Source organism: Caenorhabditis elegans, chromosome I, assembly GCF_000002985.6.
Source record: "Caenorhabditis elegans chromosome I".
Lineage (NCBI taxonomy): Eukaryota > Metazoa > Nematoda > Chromadorea > Rhabditida > Rhabditidae > Caenorhabditis > Caenorhabditis elegans.
This window is the reverse complement of record NC_003279.8, coordinates 2,878,524-2,901,311: the sequence shown is the minus strand read 5'-3', so window position 1 is coordinate 2,901,311 and position 22,788 is coordinate 2,878,524. Positions and strand designations below refer to the sequence as shown.

Here is a 22,788-nt window from a genome sequence, read left to right as displayed (position 1 = left end):
GAAATATTTAAGCAATAAATGACATTTTGAGAAGAAATTAAATATGAACACGTGGGAAAAATCTTCAAAAACCCTAATTTTTCAGTTAAAAACTACTTTCTCCGAATAAAACCTCCATTTTCCTCAATTTTCAGCACTTTTTTATGTCAATTCCCACTTAAAATTCCCCTTTAACGGTCATTTTTCCTAAACTGTGCAGTTTCGCGTCGCCGTGTTTGCACACATTCCGTTTGATGCGCAGGTTTCCACGTTGTCCTCTTTTCTCCATTTTCTGTCTCTTTTAACGTGGATTTACCGATTTTTATCTCTGAAATTCTTAATTTTTATGGTATTTTTCGTAGTTTCTTTATCAATTTAATCGAAATTCCAAGTTTTTTCATTGATTTTTTGCATTTTTGTCTGTTTTTTTTAAACATTCTTATATATCCACGTGTCATTTCCATAATTTCAGAACCTTCATTCACGCCGAGGAGCAGTTTTTGACTGGTTACCGACTATAAATCGGATATCATGTCGCTCCTTATCAAATTTGAATCAAAATCCGCTAGGGTTAAAGGTAAATATTTTGGTTTTTGGCATTATTTTTCAATAATTTCCCAATTTTCCAGGAATTTCGTTCCACCCAACTCGGCCATGGGTGCTCACATCGCTGCACAGTGGAGTCATTCAACTCTGGGACTACCGAATGTGCGTTCTTCTCGAGAAGTTCGACGAGCACGATGGTCCAGTGAGAGGAATTTGCTTCCATCATGATCAGCCGATCTTTGTGTCTGGAGGAGATGATTATAAGATTAAAGTGTGGAATTACAAGCAGAAACGCTGTATTTTCACACTTCTCGGACATTTGGATTATATTCGTACCACTTTCTTCCATCATAAGTATCCATGGATCATTTCTGCGTCCGACGATCAAACGGTTCGGATTTGGAATTGGCAGAGCCGAAACTCGATCGCCATCCTCACCGGACACAATCACTACGTCATGTGTGCTCAATTCCACCCAACCGAAGATCTTGTGGCTTCTGCCTCCTTGGATCAGACCGTCCGTGTTTGGGATATTTCTGGACTTCGGAAGAAGCAAATGCCTGGTGGAGGTGCTCCAAGCCGGCCAACCGGAGGGCAACAAGCTGAGCTATTCGGGCAACCTGATGCAGTTGTGAAGCATGTGCTAGAGGGACACGATCGTGGAGTCAACTGGGTTGCATTCCATCATACCAATCCAATTCTAGTCTCGGGATCCGATGATCGTCAAGTCAAGATTTGGCGTTACAATGAGACGAAAGCCTGGGAGCTCGACTCGTGCCGTGGACACTACAATAACGTCTCATCTGTGATCTTCCATCCAAATGCTGACTTGATTCTTTCCAACTCGGAGGATAAGTCGATTCGTGTGTGGGATATGCAGAAGCGTACCAGTCTTCACGTTTTCCGACATGAAAATGAGCGTTTCTGGGTTTTGGCCGCCCATCCAAGCTTGAACATGTTCGCCGCAGGACATGACAATGGAATGGTCGTTTTTAAAATTCAAAGAGAACGCCCGGCTTATTGTGTCAGTGATAATTTGGTTTTCTATGTGAAGGGACAACAAATTCGCAAGCTCGATTTGACAACCAAGTGAGTAGTTTGATGCCAAGAAAAGTGTGCCGCAAAATGCATTTTTGCACAGAATTAGCGTTTTTTTTTTGCGAAAAAAAGCGTGCGAGAGTTGCGAAAATGCATTTTCCGGCGCACTGAATCATGTTTTTGTGGAGTCTCAGTAGTTTTTAAATGAAAAACTTTAAATGTGCCCCATTAAGCGAATTTCGTATTTAGAGCCTCCAAAAAATCGGAAAAAAGGCGTAATTTCAATAGCTAAATTCTCCAACTTCCACTGAAAATAGCAGAGTTTTTTTTGAGATTTATCAAATTTTTAGCTTTTCAAAAAATGTTTTCTGCTTTTTACGAACAAATCTTTTGTTAAACAATGAAAATCGAATTTAAAATGACTAAAATTAACTTTTTCCGTCCACTGGTTGTGAAATGGGTTGAAATTGAAGAAATCAACGGGATTTTTCTGATTTTCTGAATATTTTTCTATTAGAAATCGGTTTTAAACCATTTTTTTTTACTAAAACCGATTTTTAATAGGAGAATATTTAGAAAATGAGAAAAATCCCGTTGATTTCTTCAATTTCAACCCATTTCACAACCAGTGGACGAAAAAAGTTAATTTTAGTCATTTTAAATTCGATTTTCACTGTTTAACAGAAGGTTTGTTCGTAAAATGCAGGAAAAAAATTTTTAAAGCTAAAAATTTGATAAATCTAAAAAATCTGTTATTTTCAGTACGAAGTTGGAGATCTTAGCTAAATTTAGAGCTTTTCTCCGGAAATTTTGAGGACTCTCACTACAAAATTCGTTATTTTTTGTACATTCAGAGGGGATGTACAAGCAAAAACCCCTCTAAAATCAAATTTTCAGCAAGGATGTTGCTCTGTGCAAGCTCCGTTACCCACAACCATTCATGCAACCATACTACTCTCTTTCCTTCAATCCTGCCGAGGGAACCTTCCTTCTCACAAGCCGTACTCACAATAAGGATCTATGCGCCTTTGAGCTGTACAAAGTTGCCAGTAACTCTGATGGAACCACTGAAGCTGCGTGCGTCAAGAGCACCGGAATCAATGCACTTTGGGTTGCTCGTAATCGTTTTGCAGTTCTTGACAAGGCTCAGAATGTGTCGTTGCGTGATTTGACGAACAAGGAACTTCGCAAACTCGAGAATATCAACACGGCTGTCGACGATATTTTCTATGCCGGAACTGGAATGCTCCTTTTGAGAAATGATGATGGGCTTCAACTGTTTGATGTTCAGCAAAAGATTGTGACTGCTTCAGTGAAAGTGTCGAAAGTTCGTTATGTGATTTGGAGCAAGTCTATGGAATTCGCAGCTCTTCTTTCAAAGCACACGCTGACCTTGGTCAACCGTAAATTGGAGATTCTGTGTACCCAACAGGAGTCGACTCGTGTGAAGAGTGGAGCTTGGGATGATGACTCGGTATTCCTCTACACCACTAGCAATCACATCAAATATGCAATCAATTCTGGAGATTGTGGAATCGTTCGTACTCTGGATCTTCCTCTGTACATTCTGGCTATTCGAGGAAACGTGCTCTACTGCTTGAATCGTGACGCTACACCAGTTGAAGTTCCAATTGATAATTCTGATTACAAGTTTAAGCTTGCTTTGATTAACAAACGAATCGATGAAGTTGTCAACATGGTTCGATCCGCAAATCTCGTCGGTCAATCCATCATTGGATATCTCGAGAAAAAGGGTTACCCAGAGATTGCTCTTCACTTTGTCAAGGATGAGAAGACTCGCTTCGGGTTGGCAATTGAATGTGGAAACCTGGAAATCGCGTTGGAAGCCGCCAAGAAGCTCGACGAGCCAGCAGTCTGGGAGGCTCTCGGAGAGACTGCTCTTCTTCAAGGCAATCATCAAATTGTTGAGATGAGCTATCAACGAACGAAAAACTTTGAGAAGCTCTCGTTTTTGTATTTTGTTACTGGAAATACGGATAAGCTTGTCAAGATGATGAAGATTGCACAGGCTAGAAATGATGCTCACGGACATTTCCAGACAGCTCTCTACACTGGTGATGTTGAGGAGAGAGTTAAAGGTAAAAATGTGCAGCTGGATTTCAGAAGGGGGCAAAAGTCAAAGTTTTATTGATTTTTAGCTCCTCTTTGCGTATTTTTTTCGTGAATTTCTGCAAATTCTAGACGATTTTGAAATTATTGAACCTAAAAATGGTCCAAATCTACCGAATATCGTCATGAGATTTCTCAAAAAAAAATTTGGAAATCTACCAATTTTCAGCTAAAATCTCATATTTTGCCAACTTTTCAGTTTCGCAGCTGACGGAACTTGATTTTTATTCAATTATCGCTATTTAATACGTATTTTGGTCGTTTTAACGAATAAAAGTGTGATAGACGACCAAAATATGTATTAAAAAGTAATAATCAATGACACACTAAAGTTGGCAAAATTTGAGATTTTAGCTGAAAATAGGTTTTTTTCCAAATCTCAAAACCGCCATAACTTTTTTTGTGAGTTTTCAGAAACTTTTCAGGATTTTTCATGACGAAATTCGTTACTTTTTGGGTCATTTTCAACAAAATAAAGTATAAAGTTAATTTTTCAGTGCTCCGAAACTGTGGACAAACTTCTCTGGCCTACCTCGCCGCAGCCACTCATGGATATTCTGCTGAAGCTGAGGAGTTGAAGGCTGAACTCGAGAGTCGTCAGCAACCAATCCCACCAGTTGATCCAAATGCTCGCCTCCTTGTCCCACCACCACCAGTTGCTCGTTTAGAAGAGAATTGGCCACTTCTTGCCTCGGCTCGAGGAACTTTCGATGCACAGCTTCTTGGATTAGGAGGACAATCTGCTCCAACTAATGTTGGCGGTGTGAAGCCTGCTGCTGCTGCCTTTGCTGTTATGGATGATGATGTTAGTTTATTGATTTCTGAGCTATCTGAGCTATAAAATATTAATTTTTGCAGGATGGTGATGTTGGAAATGAAGCATGGGGAGATGATGAGTATCTTGTCGGAGAAGATGGTGAACTTGATGTTGATGAAGGAGAAGGACCAGTTGATGGAGATGAGGAAGGTGGATGGGATGTGGATGATGATCTGGCTCTTCCTGATGTTACCGATGATCAAGGTGGAGATGATGATGAGGAAGTGGTTCCTAACCCAGCTCCAGCTGTCTCATCGGAATGGCCGAATGTTTCTCGTCTTGCTGCTGATCATGTTGCAGCTGGTTCATTCGGAACTGCCATCAAGCTTCTTCATGATACAATTGGAGTCGTTGAAGCAGCACCATTCAAGGATGTATTCGTGAAGGCTTATGCAGCTTCTAGACTCTCACATCGTGGATGGGGAGGACTCGGACCAGCTGGACCAGTGTCCATTCATCCGGTTCGTAATTTCCAGGAGGATAAGAATCATCTTCCAGTCGCTGCGTTCAAACTTTCTCAACTTGCAAAGAAACTGCAAAAGGCTTATCAAATGACGACGAATGGAAAGTTTGGAGATGCTGTCGAGAAACTGCGGGAGATTCTTCTATCTGTTCCACTGATCGTTGTGTCTTCGAAACAAGAAGTCGCCGAAGCGGAGCAGCTCATCACAATCACACGGGAATATCTTGCAGCACTTCTCCTTGAAACTTATCGAAAAGATTTGCCAAAAACGAATTTGGAGGATGCGAAACGCAACGCCGAACTAGCTGCCTACTTTACACACTTTGAGCTTCAACCAATGCATCGTATCCTGACACTGAGATCTGCTATCAATACTTTCTTCAAAATGAAGCAAATGAAGACTTGTGCATCACTTTGCAAACGTCTATTGGAGCTCGGTACGTGCTTGCGTTGTTGATTTTTTTAAATTTTATTTCTAATTCTTAATTTTTTTTTCCAGCTCCAAAACCAGAAGTTGCTGCTCAAATCCGAAAAGTGCTGACTGCCGCCGAGAAGGATAACACTGACGCGCATCAGTTGACCTATGATGAGCATAATCCATTCGTCGTGTGCTCTCGTCAATTTGTGCCTCTTTACCGTGGACGTCCACTCTGTAAATGCCCGTATTGTGGAGCATCGTACTCTGAAGGGCTCGAGGGAGAAGTGTGCAACGTGTGCCAGGTTGCAGAAGTTGGAAAGAATGTTCTTGGGCTCCGAATCTCAACTCTGAAGAGCTAAAAGTTGTGAAATATGATAATTTTTTCGTTTTTTGTGTGATATTAATTATTGTAATTTATTTGCCTTGTTCTTCCACAATTCCCATTGCTTTTGGTCCCTTCATATTATTTTCCCGTTGGGCGGCGGTTCATGTTTTCTATTTAAATTATGTGTTTTTAAAAATTATTTAAACCCCACAGAAAGATTATGATTGCATGCTGGTCTATTTTATTTGAATAAATCATGATTTTTTTACTTTTTTTCATTTATCTTTGGGGTAAGAAAATGTTCTCTAAATCAGTAATTTACATGGAGAAATTTGCTCGAAAAAATTCAAAAAAAATACAGTAAGAAAATTGTCGTAAAGTCTAGGGTTTTGGTATTGCGGACTACGACAAAATGCACACAAACCATTTTGGCACCGGAAAAAGGCAAAAGCCAGGATTTTATCGCGTTTTGGCTCATTTTTCTTGCAAATTTCCATGGAATTCAGTTAACATATACCTAATTATTCAGTTATTTCGAATTAATCAATAATTTTCAGTGAATTTCGCAATTTCTAAGTGGTCCAATGATGTCTGTCCACATATTTCCTTGAAAACTGATTGTTTTATCGGAATTTATTGATTTAAAATAATATATATAATAAAATCTGAATTTTAGAATCATTTTTGACGTGGAAAAGACCCGAAAAATCCAAAAATCACGAATAAACTGAACAATTAAGGTATTAATTTTTGATCCCCCACCCCCAGTTTCTCAGTTTCTCAGCAAAGGATTAAAACAATTGTTCTTCTTCTTTTCCCCCTACAAGAATTTCCTGTGAATTTCAATCGTAAAAATATCGATTTTCTGTTTATTCTTTGGATGAGTCACCGCACTCGCCGATTGTTTAACTAGTGCAGTTCGGCAGTTTTACGTTATTTTTTCACGATTTTTTGGATTCTGATCCTCTAGGTGACTTGAAAATACCGAATTTCATATCGTAATATGACAGAAAAATTTATGGCGGTAAAAAAATGCGGAAAAATTTTCTAATTTTAACGGAAAACTCCAAAAAGCCGTTGGAAAATGATTTTTATTTGATATTGGCATATTTAAATAATTTTTATCCTGTTTTTTAGTGGATTTGGATATTTTAACCCGATAGTTATGTATAACGGCTTAAAAATTGCCAAAATCAGCGAAAAAACGCGAGAAAAATCACTTAAATATGGAAAATAGAACAATAATCAAATAAACCCGATTATCCAAGCCAAAACTGAGTTTTTTTTTTCGCATTTTTGAACTTCAAAATTTCGAAAAAATGGGCTATTTTTAACGAAAATCCCCAATTTTGCAATTTTTTCGTGTCACAGCCGTCGGAAATTGATTTTTATTTGATTTTTGACACATTTGAGTGATTTTATCCTTTTTTTTTCGTGGATTTAGGTACTTTTAGCCGATAGTTACGTATTGCTAAAATACTGGCTTAATAAGTAGCTAAATCGACGAAAAAATATGTTTTAAAAAACCAAAAATGGCAAAATTTTACGATTTTTGCTAAATCTTTTTTTTTTTTGAAATTTTAAATCGTCATAAAATTATTTAGCTAAATTTTTGTTAAACATTTCAGCGAAAAACTCCATTTTTGCCAATTTTTTGTGTCACAGCGGTTGAAAATTGCGTTAATTTAGGTATATTTGAAGCCAAAAAAGGAACAAAATTAATTTATTTGCAAAATTATCAATTTCCGGCTTAAAAACGCTCCAAGATTGGAGATTTCAGCGGAAATTAGCCCATTTTTTCGAATTTCTAAACCGCTAGACTGAAATTCCGTCTTTTTCTCCCATTTAAAACAAAAAAAATCCCAAATTTTTTGCAGCAAGCATGTCGGCCCATCAACTACCGGCATGTGTGATCGACAATGGAACGGGTTATACGAAGCTCGGATATGCTGGGAACACGGAACCTCAGTTTATTATTCCATCTGGTTAGATTTATTGATTTTCAGCCTATTTTTCATAAAATCCAGTGAATTTTCCAGCAATTGCCGTGAAGGACAAGGTGGCGAGCTCGAATTCGCAGGCGATGCGCTGGAATAACCGAGTCGGAGCCGGGATAGACGATCTTGATTTCTTTATTGGAGATGAAGCTTTGTCGCCGGCCGCTACGAATTATACTGTCAAAGTTCGTAGTTAATAGACCATATTTATGCTCCTGATGTCAAATATCAATGTGAAATTTTTTTTTTTAATTCCCAGATTTTATATAATTTTTTAAAATCCAAAAATCCTAATTTTAAATTTAAACGACAAAATTTTGCATGATAACCGTGCCGCAGGTGTGGATTTACGAGATTAATATTTTTAATTCATTTTTATTTAATTTTCACACCGATTTTCCCGTTTTTTCGTTGTTATACATTGAAATTCTTGGGATTTTCATAAATTTATTCATAAATTTACTTTTTATTAATGAAAACAAATTAAATTACAAGAAATATCGAACTTTTGCTGAAAAAATCGAATATTTCACGTATTTTTGTTGTTTTCATTAATAAAAAGTCATAAATTAATGGAAATCATGATAATTTTAATGTAAAACAAGGAAAAATCGGGAAAATCGGTGTGAAAATTAAATAAAAATGAATGAAAAATATTAGTCTCGTAAATCCACACATGCGGCACGGTTATCATGCAAAATTTGTCGTTTCTGAATTTAACATTTTGGACTTTTGGATTAAAAAAAATATAATTTTTTATAAAATCGGGAATTTTATTTTTTGAATTTTTCACATTGATATTAGGTATCAGGAGCATATGGAAAAAATGTTTAAAATTAAAATTAAATTTTTTAGTATCCAATTCGGCATGGAATCGTCGAAGACTGGGATCTTATGGAACGATACTGGGAGCAGTGCATTTTCAAATACTTGAGAGCCGAGCCAGAGGATCATTTCTTCCTTTTGGTACGGGAGAGAAGCAGAAAATTCGGGAAAAAATGCTCTGGAACAATATTTTGGCCACTTTTAAAAGAAAAGGGGGTCGAAAATCCGTTTTTTTAATAGAAAATATCCTGTAAAATGGATGTAAATCGGTGAAAAGCTATATATTACAGAAAAAACACGTGAAAAGTGATAAATTTCGATGAAAAAAGCTTAAAAATCACGAAATTTTGCAATTTTTGACTCTAAAATTACGGTATCCGGTCTTGACAGGACAATTTTTTTGGAAATAAAGCATGTGATACCAATTTAAAAAATACGTAAAAATTTTGAAAAAAACGGGAGAAAAATCAAGGAATTTCCCCCGAAAACTCCGGTATTTTTAAGCTTTATTAATTAAAATTAATTAAATGAAAAATCTACATTTTTTCAAAAAAATAGCAAAAAAAATTTTTTTTCGTATTAAAATCCTAATTTTATAGGAAAAGCTGTTTTTTTGAAGATATGGCTTTAATTTTCTATTTAAAAAATCGTTTTTTTTTTCTGGAAATTTACAAAATTTTGTTTCTAATTTTTTTTAAAGTAAGGGTCCCGCCACGATCTACCTGAGCTTCAACTTTCAGGCTTAAAGTTGGTGTAGTCGAATTTTTTTTTTGCTTTATTAGAATCAAAATTGTCTAAAAACACCGAATTTCATAATGAAACTTCTTGAAAAAAAACAGTTATGACGGTTCAAAAAATCGGCTAAAATTAGTTAAAATTTGAAATTTGGCCTTTTGAAATTACCGTCAAATTTTAGATATATAAGTTTATTATCGTGCGTTTTCAACTCGATTTAGGTATTTTAAAGTCGGTGGACTTGGAGATTTGGTAATAAAAATTTAAAAATCTCCAAGTCCACCGGCTTTAAAATACCTAAATCGAGTTGAAAACGCACAATAATCAACTTATATATCTAAAATTTGACGGTAATTTCAAAAGGCCAAATTTCAAATTTTAACTGTTTTAGGCCATTTTTTTGGAGCCGCCATAACTTTTTTTTTGAGAAGTTTTCAATTCATTATGAAATTCGGTGTTTTCAGACAATTTTTGAGTCTAATAAAGCAATTTTTTTTTTAAAAATCGACTACACCACCTTTAAATAGCGAATATTAGGCAGTTTTCCACGAAAAAATTTGAAAATTTCCAGACGGAACCACCACTCAACACTCCGGAAAACCGAGAATATACTGCTGAAATTATGTTCGAGTCGTTCAACGTGCCAGGCTTGTACATAGCCGTTCAGGCCGTCCTAGCGTTGACTGCCAGCTGGAATTCCAGAGAAGCCAACGAGCGAAGCTTGACTGGATTGGTAGGAAATTTTTTCGCTTTTGAGAAAAAAAAATTTTTATTATTTTATTTGTCACTTATTAAATAGCCAAAAATGCAAATTAATACCAGCAAAAACATGAAAAATATAATGAAAAACGACAATTTACACATTCCCGACAATGATGGATACTTGTTCCCGTCTACTTCGGCTTCTCCTGCAACTGCAAAAAAATCGAATTGCTCCTCACCATCAAGCGCTCCGAATCCCAAAATATCCTCATCGAAACTCGAAACCTCGCGGAGCAACACAGGCAGCTCTTGCAGCCAGAAACTTCCAGTTTTCCGTGGATCTTGCTCCAAATGCGTCAGAAATAGATGCCAAATTTGGCGGAATCTCTCCTTTTCGGCTTGTCGGCGGTTCGCATTTTCTAGCTGCTCATGATCTTCGGCTTCAGCGTGGAAAGCGGTTCTGAGTGCTTCTTCGTCGATTTTCGGGATGTACGCAGAAATTGCCATGTCGAGTAGAGAGTGTGGGAGACTGAGAGGGACAGGGAGAGATGACGTGGATTCTGGTGTACCGACGACGATCGATAATGTTTTCGAGGTACCTGTGTACCATCTGCCGTCTCTGCTAGCAATTGCATAACACGCAAGAAAAACGCCAAAAATAATGTATAACGTATTTATTATATGAATATGGTAGATTTGGTATATATGATGTATATGATATATGGGAGATTTGGTATATGTGTATATATGGTATATATAATATATATGATATATCTGGTGTATGGTATAAATGGTATATGGTATATATATATGATATATATAATATATGGTAGATTTGATATATATGATATCTACGGTCGATAATGATCGATAATGTTGCCTGTGTGCCATCTGTCGTCTCTGCTAGCAATTGCGTAACCCGCAAGAAAAACGCCAAAAATAATGTATAACGTATTTATAATAGGAATATTTGCTATATGGTATATATGATGTATATGATATATATGGTATAAATGGTATATGGTATATATGATATATGGTATACATGGTCTATGGTAGATACGGTATATATGATATAAATTGTATATATGATATATATATGGGATATGGTATACATGTTATATACAGTGCATTTTTTTCCACTTCTACGACTTCAAAGGGAAGCGCTTTCATGCGGTATGGTCTTGACGCGTCTTTAGTCATCATTTTTAGCAGTTTCTGTGTAAATTTCGTATAGATCACAAAATATTTATATCTTATTTTGTATTTCTGTAGCTTTTTTACTCTGATCTACAAATTAATTTTGATCTACGTGTGATCTATACGAATTTTACACAGAATCTGCTAAAAATGATGACTAAAACCGCGTCGAGATCAGGGGTGTGCGGCGAATTTGCCGAGCACGGCAAATTTCAAAAAAATAGATTTGCCGCACACCCCTGGTCGAGACCATTTCGCATAAAAGCGCCTCCCTTTAAAGTCGTAGAAGTGGAAAAAAATGCACTGTATGATAGATATGGTACATAGTATATATGATATATGTGGGAGGATATGGTACATGTGGTATATGGTATGTATGATATATATGAATATATGGTAGATTTGGTATATATGGTATATATGGTATATGGTATTTATGATAGATATGGTATATGGTATATGGCATATATATATATTTATATAACGGGACCATGAGATCATCAGAATGCTTACTTTTCTGGCGGCAAATTTCTCGAAGCGAAGGGACCTGCGTCTCTCTTCGCCATATGCTCTCTCGCTGCCGCGGCCTGCCAATATTTTTGCGCCAGTAAATAGGCATTCTCATGATCTCATGGTCCCGTAATATATGTATATATATATATATATATATATATATTAAATACATATGAATATGGAATATGCCAAAAAATAATATATTTATTAATTTATATAAATATATGATTAAAAGCCAAGTTTTATTCAAATCACTTCAGCTGAAGCTTCAGTTATTCCGATTTTTGTCGAAGCAAACACAAACTCGCGCATCATACAAACGATAGTATCTACAAATGAGTGGAAAAAGAATGATGAAGGATAGGAAGAAAAATGATGGCCAGAGAATATACACTTCAAAAAACCTAACGCTGGATCCCATATTTTCATCGGAATTTCTCCGGGTCCTCCTAAGAAATTGCTTGTCTCTCCTGACCTTCTCCGCTATTTCATTCCAATCGTCGGTCCAAAATGAGCCTTCACGATTTGGATCCAACTCTTTATTCGCACGAAAAACTCCTCTCGCCCTTTCAATGTAATCCACTGCGGCTTCCATCTCGAGATATCTTTGTAGTTGAACATTGTCGTCTGTGAATTCGCCGTCCAAGTCGTCGAATCGAGATCTTGGGTCTTCGGAGATGTCAGTTGGCGGAGAGCAAGAATCGGTGTAGAGCGGCTTGCCCATTGTGGCGTCGGCTAGCTGAATGAGGGAAGAGGGCATGGTGTACACGAAGACGTCGATCGATTGTGTTATTGGTGCCACGCCTATAGAACCGTGCCGCAAAATTGCAGATTTTGAACCATCCGCAGGGTTTCAAAAAGCGAGGGAATAAGGAACATGGTGCATCGACTGGGATCGACGGTTGTCTTCGATTTTACAGAGATGTTGTCAAATGACAAAAAGTGTGTTACGTGTTCTTCTACAATTTTGTAGTTGACAATTCACTCGTATCTGCAAAATTCGTGTCGAGACCCATAGTGGTGCGTAACAATGTTATCGATATTACTACGTATTTTTGTGGTTTGGAGCTAAATAATTGCATTTTCGCAACCCTTTCGCCAATTTTTTTCGTGAAAAAACGTGTAATTTTACGAAAAATTGCGCGCATGGGTTGCGAAAACGCATTAACCGCACGGTTTTCGGTGGCACAGAACACAGTAAAACCCATTTATTGATTGAAAATTTTATTCAGTCATATCAATGCAATCAGAAAGCTCTTGAAAAGCGTCCTATCGCATCGGGAAGCACATTACACACAATATCGGTACTATTCGAACGATGATCGTACACAAATGCGGTAATATCAAGAGGAAAAATGTCAGTAAAAGGTGGCATATAATAATGAAATTGATGAATGTGCTCTCATCTTTGAATCTCGGAATAACGGGAAACCACCATACTTCCTTATCGTCGATATTACTGTCCGTGTCCTCTTCGTCGTCGCCATCATCCTCGTCGCCATCCTCATCGTCCCAATTCAAATGTCTATCAGGATTCCTTCGGTGTCTTCTCAAGAATCGCTCGTCTCTTTTGAGAACGACAGCTATTTCATTCCATTCTTCCGTCCAAAATGTGCTCGTACCAGTTGGATCCACTTCCAGATTCGCCTGATAAACGCCCATCGCATTCTCAATAGTCTCCTCGGCGGCTTGCATCTCCAAATAGTCTTCCACCTGAACATTGTCTGCATTGAAATCATCGTCGAATTGGAATAGAGATCTCGGGTCCTCGAAGATCTCAGTTGGTGCGGCGGAGCAAGAATCGATGTAGAGTGACTTGACCATTGTAGAACACCTGAATGAGGTGACTGGTGGTGTGCAATGTGCTCACGCGAATATGTGCATCGATTGCTATATTATGACGTCATAGAAGGAGACAATGAGCTCTCATTAAAACCATTTATTGATTGATTAATAATATTAATAATATACAACGATAAATCATAAAACAAATATTTAAATCTAACAATTCTCCTTCCGTCGCTGCTCATCCAACTCCTTCTCAGCTTCAATCACCTCCTGTTGGATCCTCGCTCGCTCCTTCATCTCGGTCACAAATTGCCACAGTTGAGATTCTAAAGCCACATTTTGAACTGATAGATCGGCATCCTTCTCGCTATCAGTGAAATGGTTACTAGAACTCGAATCCTCGTTAGATTGGCACATGTTTCTGTGTATTTAGACACAATGACGTCATGTCGGAGAGATTGGTTTTGTCTTGAGAGACGCAGAGATTGGCAATTAGGTCATGATGGTTGGTGTGTGACGTAATTGGTGGAGTTGGGAAGCTGGGGAAATTGAGATTTTTAGAATCTGAGGTTTAGGCGGCCTATGCCTGCATGAATGCTCCGGTAATACGCCGATTTGCCGGAAATTTTCAATTCCGGCAATTTGCCGATTTGTCGAATATTTTCAATTCCGGCAGTTTCACGATTTGCCGGAAATTTTCAGTTCCGGCAATTTGCCGATTTGCCGGAAATGTTCAATTCTGGTAATTTGTCGATTTGCCGGAAATTTTCATTTTCGGCAAATTGCCGATTTGCCAGAAGTTTTCAAATTCCGTCAATTTGCCGATTTGCCGGAAATTTTCAATTCCGGAAGTATTCCGATTCGCAGAAAATTTTGATTTTCGGCAAATTGCCGATTTGCAGGAAATTCTCAATTCCTGCAATTTTGCGATTTGCCGGAAATTTTTAATTCCGACATTTTGCCGATTTGCCGGAAATGTTTAATTCCGACATTTTTGCCGATTTGCGGAAATTTCAATTCCGACATTTTGCCAATTTGCCGGAAATTTCAATTCCGGCAATTTGCCGATGTACCGGAAATTTCAATTCCGGCAGTTTGTCGATTTGCAGGAAACTTTGGTGTTCGTCAAATCGGAATTTGCCGGAATTTTTTAAGCTTCGGCAAATCGGTAAATCGCCGGAAATTTTCAATCCCGGCGATTTGCCGACTTGCCAGAATTTTTCAATTCAGGCAGATTGCCGATTTGCCGGAAATTATCAATTCCAGCAATTTGCCGATTTGCTGGAAATGTCCAACTCCGGCAGTTTGTCGATTTGCCGGAACAAATGGCCATTTTGTAGAATTGCCGAAAATAATTATGCTTTGAGTTTTAGAAAAATTGACAAATTCGAGACTCCTGAGACTTCTAGCAATTTTCAAAATTTGCAGGTGATCGATTCTGGAGACGGAGTAACCCATTGTATTCCAGTTGCCGATGGCTATGTAATCGGTTCCTGTATCAAACACATTCCAATTGCCGGCCGTGACATCACCTATTTCATTCAAAGTCTGCTCCGTGATCGTGAGCACACAATTCCAGCCGAGCAGAGCTATGAGGTGGCGAAGATGATTAAGGAAAAGTTCTGCTACGTGTGCCCGGATGTTATGAAGGAATTTGTAAAGTATGATACGGACGCGGCAAAGTGGCTTCGAACCTACGATGGAATTAATTCGATTACAAAAAAACCGTTTAACGTCGACGTTGGATACGAGAGATTCTTGGGTCCTGAAATCTTTTTCCATCCAGAATTCTGTAATCCAGAATTCACGACACCAATCTCTGATACAATTGACACACTTATTCAACAGTGTCCAATTGATGTTCGTCGTGGACTCTACGAGAATATTGTGCTCTCTGGAGGATCTACAATGTTCAAGGACTTTGCACGGAAGCTTCAGCGTGACGTGAAGCGTCTCAGTGATGGGAGACTTCAGATGAGCGAGACGCTGAGTGGTGGACGGTTGAAGCCGAAGCCGATTGATGTTCAAGTGATTTCGCATAAAATGCAGAGATATGCGGTTTGGTTTGGAGGATCTATGCTGGCGTCCACTGTGAGTTTTTGTCAGTTGGAAATATTTGTAAAAACTATTTTTTTTAATGGAATACTGGAAAAGTTGAGTAAAAATCGATTTTTCTGAATAAAAAACTTTTTTTTTTCACAAAAAAAGCTTTTTCAAAACGGAATAATATGTTTTAAAACGTTTTTTTAATGAAAAAAAAAAATTTTTAAACCACATTTTTCCGGAAAACCTTGAAAAGTGCATCCACTGTGAGTTTTTGTCAGTTGGAAATATTTGTAAAAAATATATCTAAAAAAAGAATATTGAAGAAATACTGGAAAAGTTGAGTAAAAATCGATTTTTCTGAATAAAAAACTTTTTTTTTCACAAAAAACAGCCTTATCAAATGGGAATAATATGCTTTAAAACAGTTTTTAATGAAAAAAACCATTTTTTCCGGTAAACTTTGAAAAGTTGATTAAAAATTAATAAATTGAGCATAAATTTTTAAAAAAAATGAGCATAAATTTTGAAAATCTCAAAAAATTGCTATTTTTTCCGAGAAAATGCATTTTTGACCGAAATTTTGGTACTTTTTTTGCAAAAAATATCAATTCTTTCGTTGAAAATAATTTATTCGAAAATTTGAATGAAAATTAAACTTTTTCACTAAAAAAAACTATATTTTTTGAATTTCGTAAATTTTTTAAAAAAATCGATTTTATTATTTTTTACTAACCAACTAATTTTTCCAACAAAAAAAATTTAATTTTCGATTTTTTCTGTAAAATTCCCAAAAATAATTGATTTTTTTTGAGAAAAATTTCAAAAATTCGGATTTTTATTCGAAAAATTAAAAAAAAAAGTTTTATTCAGAGCTTCGAATGAAATTTCTGAAATTTGTATTCCAGTTACCTCAACAAATTTTTAAAAATTTATATTTTTAATTTTTTGGCAATTTTTCAAAACTTTTTAAAACTCAAAAATATCCAAATTTTCAGTCGGAAAAAAATTGAAAATTTTATTTTTTTTTTGGAAATTTTTGAATTTTTATTCAGAATAAAGTCATAAATTCCCCCGAAATTTGAAAGTGAAAAAAATCAAAAAAAAAAAAATTAGATTTCGAATTTAAGAAATAAAAAAATTTCACTGAAAAACTATGGTTTTTGAAATAAATAAAGCACTATTTCTGAACAAGTTTTGAAAATTCAAAAAAAAATCGATTTTTACTAGCCAACTAATTTTTCCAAAAAAAAAATCTAATTTTTGATTTTTTTTTCTTTGAAATTCCCAAAAAAAAGTCAATTTTAAGTTTTATCCGGAAATTATATTTTTAATTTGTTTTTCTTCAAATTTGCAAAACTTTTTGAAACTCAAAAAATTGAAAATTGTTTTTTTTTTTGGAAACTTTTTAAAAAATTTTTATTCAGAATAAATTAAATTCTCCCGAAATTTAGTGAAAAAAAACTGTAGATTTCGAATTTAAATTAAATTTTAAAAAAATCGGTAGAATTCGAAAAAAAACAAATGTTTCCGATTTTTTCCAAAAAAAAATCTAATATTTGATTTTTTTTTTTGAAATTCCCAAAAAAGTCAATTTTAAGTTTTTGAGAAAAAATTGAAAAAAAATTTTATTCGGAAATTATATTTTTAATTTTTTTTTGGCAATTTTTCGAAACTTTTTGAAACACAAAAATAGCCAAGATTTCAGTCGGAAAAAATTGAAAAATGAAATTTTTTTTGGAAACTTTTTTAAATTTTAATTTAGAATCAATTAAATTCCCCCAAAATTTAGTGAAAAAATCACCAAAAAAACTATCAATTCCAAATTTTCAGTCGGAATTCTACCAAGTTTCACACACAAAGGCCGAATACATGGAGAGAGGACCATCGATTTGTCGTTACAATCCAGTTTTCGGAGCTCTTACTTAATTTTTTTTCTCCATTTTTTTGTATTTTTTCCCTATATATTTTCTCCAATTTTAATCCCTTCTCCACGTTTTTTTCTCTCTAATTCCCGAAATTTTTGAACACACATTTCACTTTTTTTCATCTTATTCTGGGCGATTCGTGTATGTACTTATTATTTTTATTTCCAAAAATTACCAATTTTTTAAAACCTTTTGAACGAAAAAATTCTCGAAGAAATTTGATTCCTGCGCCCCCAATTTTTTTTCTTAAATTGTGTTTTTTTGCATGACTATTGCTTTAATTTATTCCCCCGTTATATATAAATTCCCTTATTTTTGTAGTCTTTTTGGAGAAAAATTCCGCTCGATTTGAAAAAGTAGAACTCTTTTGTGATATTTTTGAATTTAAAAAAAAACTAGAAAAATTTCAGACGCTGATTTTCAGATGGATCTTCCAATTGTCTACTACGATGAGACGGAATGGGCGAAGACGCATACGGGAAATAAAGTGAATAAGAAGCATGCAATTGCTGGAACACAGAATATTTTAATTGCTGGAAAAGTGAGAATTTTTGGAAATTTTTAGAAAAAATTCAGTGTTTTCCAAGTATTTTGAAAAAAAAAAGAAATTAAAAAAATAGCGCAATATAATTTTTCTAGATTTTTGGAATAAGCTATACAAATTTTTTGGCAAATTCGGCAATTTGCCGGAATTTAAAATTTCTGGCATATTTGCCAAACCGGCAATTTGGAAAAAATTTAAATTTTCGGCAAATCGGCAAATTGGCAATTTACCAAAACTTAAAATTACCAACAGTTTGGCGAAAATTAAAATTTCTTGAAAATTCGGTAAACCGGCTGAAGATGAAAATTCCGGCAAATCAGTAATTTTCCGAAAATGAAAATTTCCGGCAAATCGGCAAGTGGGCCGGAATTGAGCATTTTAGGAATATTCGGCAAACCGGCAAATATGCCAAATATTCAAACTTCCGGCACACTGGCAATTTGCCAAAAATTAAAATTTCCGTAAATTTGCGAGAAAAAAAAATTTCCGGCAATTTTCCAAAAATTAAAATTTCCGACAGACCGGCAATTTTCCGAAAATGAAAATTTCCGGCAAACTTGACAAACCGGCAATTTGCCGGAATTTAAAAATTCCGGCAAATAGGCAATTTGACAAAAATTACAATTTTCGGCAAATCGGCAATTTTCCAAAAATGAAAGTATTCGGCAAACCGGCAATTTTCGAAAAATTGAAATTTTCCGGCAAATAAGCAATTTGTCAAAAATTGAAATTTTCGGCAAACGACAAACCGGCAATTTGTAAAAATTTAAAATTTCCGGCAAACCGGCAATTTCCCAAAAATTCTAATTTTTGGCAAATTCGGTAAACTGTCAAGTTGCCAAAATCTAAAATTTCCGGCAAATTCGGCAAACCGGCAATTTTGGTACACCGGCAATCTGCCAAAAATAAATAGCCGCCCACCCCTGATTTGAAACATCAAAAAAAGTGAAATTTTGCAGACAATAATCGAGGAAGGAGTGACAATTCGCGGTGATCTGGCGACAGTTAAAATTGGAAAATATTGTGTTCTAAAGTCTCGATGTAACATCCGTCCATGCATGAAAATATTCAGCAAAAAACCAACAATGTGCAACGTTATGATTGGTGATTATGTATTTATTGAAGAAGAATGTGTCGTCAATGCCGCTCAAATCTACGCATTTGTACATCTTGGAGCTCGTGCGGTGCTCGGAAATGGTTGTGTGATTCGAGAATGTTCGAGGGTTCTTCCGGATACTGTAGTTCCAGCGGACGCACTTTTTCCACCGTACTCAACGATCGGCGGGAATCCTGGTCAGTATGCCGTCGAAAAAGCGAAAATTTGAAATTTTCCTAATTTTTTTGAGAGCCGGAAAATCGAAAAACTGGAAAAAAAACGTTTTTAAAAGCACAAAAATTGCCTGTGATGATTGAAAAATTGGAATTTTGACGGAAAATCGAAAATTCCTAATTTTTCGAACTTTTTAAGTAGGAAAAATCGAAAAAACTGGAAAAATTGAGAAATTTCTTTCAAAAAACATTTTTAAAAAAACTGAAATTATTGAAAAATTGGAATTTTGGCGAAAAATCGAAAATTATCGATTTTTCTTATTTTTCTTATTTTTCTGAGCTCCCTAATTTTCAAAAAATGGTAGAATCGCTGTGTACTCCCCGAGGAGAAGTTTTAATTTTATTCTACAGTAAATTTTCAGTTTTTGACTCGATTTTTTTCATTTTTGGACCATTTTAGGCTTTTCAGTTTAAAAAAGGAAAATTAGAAAAAATTTAATGAAGATTCAATTTTTATTTTAAAAAAACACATTTCTTTGAAAAAAAATGGCCGGATATTATCGAAAATTTGAATTTTTTACCAAAAAATCTGAAATTTTTTTTTGGATTTTCTAGAAAATAAAACTTTCAGAAAAAAATGCAGATTTATCAGAAAGAATTTCTCAAAAATTTGAAAAAAATTTCCGAAAAATCGTACTAATCGAAAATTTAAAGTTTTTTTTTTAATTTTTAGAAAAAATTAAAATTTTCAATAATCTCCGGTAGTTTCTTAATTTTTTTTGGAAATAAATGTTCTTTAAATTTCTCGATTTTCAAAAAAAAAATTTTTTTTCCAAAATCGATCATTTTTGCTGAAAACTGATTTTTAAAATTTTGAAAAAAAAAACCTCCTCGAGGACTACACCGGCAGTTCTTCCATTCTCCAAGAAATTTTTGAGCCGCGAAAAGAAAATGAAATTTCCGGCGAATTCGGCAATTTTCCAAAAATTGCCGGAATTTTTCCAAAACAAAATCAACTCTTTTTCAGCTCAAGTGGTCGGCACTGAACCCCGTTGCACCGAGAACCTGATGATGGAGGCCATAACGATGTACTATGATAATTTCGTACCGAAACAACGAGCTATCGCATAATTTTATTGTAAATAAAACGGGATGATTTCAATAAATAATTCTTAACATTGGAGGGGCGAGCATGATCAACAATGAACAATATAAAGTGGCAACAATTTGATGGACATTTCCAAAACTTTGTTCATTAGCAGAATGTAGTTGTCGGTGGACTCCTGGAAATTTAATTTTAATTTTTTGAAAGGATTTTAATTTAAAATACTCAAAAACTAGTCCCAAATGCCAAAAAAGAAAAAAAAACGAAAAAATTCGGATTTTTTACGCCTAATTTGAATTCTCGCGCTTTTGTCTCTAAGTTCCGCCTATAAAAACCGTGCCGCACTCTGGTTTTTTCAATTTCGACACAGATTCCTGTTTTTTTTTTCTAATTTTCAATAATTGTTTAACATTGCTGACCGTATTCTTAATTGAAAATTAGAAAAAAAAACAGTGCGGCACGGTTTTATGGGCGGAGTTTAGAGACAAAAGCGCGGCGATTCAAGTAAAAAATTCAGGTAAATCGAGAAGTTTTCAATTTCTCGGAATAAACTCACATCAACACAAACTGTCACATAATACTCAAAAAATTGGAAAAAGCAAAAAACGGCACGAATGATATGCTGATTGGTGAATCTTTTGTGTAGCTCTTCGCGTATTTTACGGAAATATTGCATGCGAAGGTGGTTTTCAGTGAACTTTTTGACATCAATCATTATCCAATCGGCTTTATTTGGATCGTCGAACATTTTTCCGTACAGGTGGTCTAGATTTTGTTGGTTCTCGAGTTCAGCGAACATTTTCTGAAAAAAAAGAAACTGTATTTTATACGAAATTGTGTCATTTTTAGGGCCAAAAATTCCAAACCAATCAGCGAAGGTGGGCGGAGCCAGGCGCTGATTGGTTTGAAGTTCCTCTCCGATTTTTAATTTTTTTTTCCAAAAAAAAAACGAGAAGTTCCGTTTTAAGTGTTTGCTTAAAGCCAAAAACCGGAAAAAAATGTTTTTCTTTTCTAATTTTCACAAAATCAAAGAAAATTAGTGTTTCTCTTATTATCCAGACGCGAAATTTCGCACCAAAAATACGGTAGCCGGTCTCGACACGAAAATTTTTGTCGAACACAAAAGGGTTTGCGCCTTTAAAGAGTACTGTATTTTCAAACTACTCTTTTCTGAGGAGTTTTCATAGCTTTTCGATTAAAAAAACACACGACTTTGAGAAAAACTGAAAAATTGGTGGAAAATTCCACAGCTACAATAGTTCGAAATTACAGTATTCTTTAAAGGCGCACAACCGTAAAAATTGATTGAAAAAAAAATTGTCGTGTCGAGACCGGGCACCGTATACGACCGTACTTCACATTTAAAGGTACATGCATCTTATCTTTGCTGTACCTTATTGAAATCATTATTTTCAACAGTCTGTCGGATCAAATCGTTAATTGCTTGAGCTGCTTGGCCGGCTATTTTTCGCATTTCCGTCTTCCAATTGTGTGATCTGAAAATATTTCCTCAATTTATTTATTTCCTGCTGCAGAAAAAATGAGAGAAAAAAAAGTTTTTTTTTAATTTAAAAAAAAATCGATGTTTGTTGGTTTTTCGGAGCAAAAACTAGTTTTTTTGGCAAAAAATTCGATTTTTTGTGACATCTGTGGAGTATTCACCTCTGTGGAGGCTCTTCTTGTGGAGGCTCTGGCTCCACAATTGTCGAAGCACAAGAACTTTCGAACACATCACGGGATAACTCATCATTTCTTTCGATCCGTTGAGTTCTTGCTCCAGGACTTTTTGTTTTGCCCAATTGTGCTGCGCTGGTCGTCGGAGCCGTCGGAGCCGCTTGAAGCTCCAAGCTTGCGACCTTTTGCACCTCAATTTCAGAATTTTTCTCCACCGGGCGGCTTGCAACTACTTGCACGATTTTCACGGTTTTTACTGCCAAATTTCGAATGCTAAAAACATTTTTTTTAATTATTTCATGTTTTCTGAAATTAATAATTACTATTTTCGAGTCTCAGCACCGAGTCTTGACCCAAAACGTCTCTCAAGTGAAATTAAATCCGAAGATTTCAAATGTCGAGAGTAATAATCGATATTCGGGACAATTTGACGTCGCATTCTGTAATTAATTCCATATTTTTAATCGATTTTTTCTAAAAATTCGCACCGTCCACACAGTGATTGCACTGAATACGGACAATTGTAGGCTTCAACGTACAGTTGCCACGTGATTATTCCAAACGGTCCAAGGCTCTTGTCATTTCTGAAAGAGGTGATTCTTGAAATATCATTTAAGCATTCTATATTGCCTGGCAACCCATTTGAGCATTCTCACATCTTCGTAATCGTTATAATGATGTCGTTGGTTTCCCATCTGAAAAATTAAGAGCCTCCTATCTGGGGTGCTAACAAAAAAAAATAAATTTTT

The 22,788-nt window shown here is 35.5% G+C and overlaps 7 protein-coding genes and 2 non-coding genes across 9 annotated transcripts; 5 read left to right on the top strand and 4 right to left on the bottom strand.

Annotated features, from left to right (window-relative positions):
• The first annotated feature begins 451 nt into the window (after positions 1-451).
• copa-1 (Coatomer subunit alpha) lies at positions 452-5,983 on the top strand. Its single transcript, NM_058668.6, has 6 exons — positions 452-556; positions 609-1,614; positions 2,461-3,662; positions 4,191-4,498; positions 4,552-5,410; positions 5,473-5,983. The coding sequence occupies exons 1-6, from the start codon at positions 511-513 to the stop codon at positions 5,748-5,750; spliced, it is 3,699 nt and encodes a 1,232-aa protein (NP_491069.1). The 5' UTR covers positions 452-510; the 3' UTR covers positions 5,751-5,983.
• A 1,610-nt stretch (positions 5,984-7,593) lies between these two features.
• Positions 7,594-17,763, top strand: arx-1 (Actin-related protein 3). The gene is made up of 6 exons (NM_058665.8): positions 7,594-7,701; positions 7,756-7,898; positions 8,569-8,679; positions 9,845-10,006; positions 14,905-15,567; positions 17,353-17,763. Exons 1-6 carry the CDS (start codon positions 7,599-7,601, stop codon positions 17,446-17,448), a joined length of 1,278 nt encoding a protein of 425 aa, NP_491066.1. The 5' UTR covers positions 7,594-7,598; the 3' UTR covers positions 17,449-17,763.
• Positions 10,051-10,866, bottom strand: Y71F9AL.6 (Protein PBN1; the record flags this gene model as incomplete). Its single annotated transcript, NM_058667.3, has 1 exon — positions 10,051-10,866. One exon carries the CDS (start codon positions 10,864-10,866, stop codon positions 10,051-10,053), a length of 816 nt encoding a protein of 271 aa, NP_491068.1.
• On the bottom strand, positions 11,957-12,412 carry Y71F9AL.25 (Clathrin light chain; the record flags this gene model as incomplete). The annotated part of the gene is made up of 1 exon (NM_001373772.2): positions 11,957-12,412. The coding sequence occupies one exon, from the start codon at positions 12,410-12,412 to the stop codon at positions 11,957-11,959; it is 456 nt and encodes a 151-aa protein (NP_001360599.1).
• On the top strand, positions 12,605-12,727 carry Y71F9AL.24. Its single transcript, NR_101532.1, has one exon. It is a non-coding gene; the product is annotated as a small nucleolar RNA Y71F9AL.24 (small nucleolar RNA).
• On the top strand, positions 12,755-12,864 carry mir-5546. The gene has a single exon (NR_050014.2). It is a non-coding gene; the product is annotated as a pre-microRNA mir-5546 (primary transcript).
• On the bottom strand, positions 12,958-13,512 carry Y71F9AL.7 (Ovule protein; the record flags this gene model as incomplete). Its single annotated transcript, NM_001373771.2, has 1 exon — positions 12,958-13,512. The coding sequence occupies one exon, from the start codon at positions 13,510-13,512 to the stop codon at positions 12,958-12,960; it is 555 nt and encodes a 184-aa protein (NP_001360119.1).
• A 94-nt stretch (positions 17,764-17,857) lies between the features above and the next one.
• Positions 17,858-20,436, top strand: dnc-5 (Dynactin subunit 5). Its single transcript, NM_001393141.1, has 3 exons — positions 17,858-17,988; positions 18,951-19,284; positions 20,288-20,436. The coding sequence occupies exons 1-3, from the start codon at positions 17,872-17,874 to the stop codon at positions 20,389-20,391; spliced, it is 555 nt and encodes a 184-aa protein (NP_001380049.1). The 5' UTR covers positions 17,858-17,871; the 3' UTR covers positions 20,392-20,436.
• On the bottom strand, positions 20,382-22,734 carry Y71F9AL.8 (Myb_DNA-bind_3 domain-containing protein; the record flags this gene model as incomplete). Its single annotated transcript, NM_058663.4, has 7 exons — positions 20,382-20,543; positions 20,922-21,167; positions 21,759-21,861; positions 22,028-22,312; positions 22,363-22,479; positions 22,528-22,623; positions 22,670-22,734. 7 exons carry the CDS (start codon positions 22,732-22,734, stop codon positions 20,457-20,459), a joined length of 999 nt encoding a protein of 332 aa, NP_491064.1. The 3' UTR covers positions 20,382-20,456.
• Between the last annotated feature and the right edge of the window lie 54 nt (positions 22,735-22,788).

What these genes read in the sequence shown, in the direction of transcription:
- copa-1 (NM_058668.6), top strand. Translation starts at nt 511, where the DNA reads ATGTCGCTCCTTATCAAATTTGAATCAAAATCCGCTAGGGTTAAAG. An exon ending in AAAATCCGCTAGGGTTAAAG is followed by an intron (nt 557 to 608) that starts GTAAATATTTTG and finishes CCAATTTTCCAG; the next exon opens with GAATTTCGTTCCACCCAACT. An exon ending in AAGCTCGATTTGACAACCAA is followed by an intron (nt 1,615 to 2,460) that starts GTGAGTAGTTTG and finishes TCAAATTTTCAG; the next exon opens with CAAGGATGTTGCTCTGTGCA.
- arx-1 (NM_058665.8), top strand. Translation starts at nt 7,599, where the DNA reads ATGTCGGCCCATCAACTACCGGCATGTGTGATCGACAATGGAACGGGT. An exon ending in TCAGTTTATTATTCCATCTG is followed by an intron (nt 7,702 to 7,755) that starts GTTAGATTTATT and finishes TGAATTTTCCAG; the next exon opens with CAATTGCCGTGAAGGACAAG. An exon ending in CTACGAATTATACTGTCAAA is followed by an intron (nt 7,899 to 8,568) that starts GTTCGTAGTTAA and finishes TAAATTTTTTAG; the next exon opens with TATCCAATTCGGCATGGAAT.
- dnc-5 (NM_001393141.1), top strand. Translation starts at nt 17,872, where the DNA reads ATGGATCTTCCAATTGTCTACTACGATGAGACGGAATGGGCGAAGACG. An exon ending in ATATTTTAATTGCTGGAAAA is followed by an intron (nt 17,989 to 18,950) that starts GTGAGAATTTTT and finishes GAAATTTTGCAG; the next exon opens with ACAATAATCGAGGAAGGAGT. An exon ending in AACGATCGGCGGGAATCCTG is followed by an intron (nt 19,285 to 20,287) that starts GTCAGTATGCCG and finishes ACTCTTTTTCAG; the next exon opens with CTCAAGTGGTCGGCACTGAA.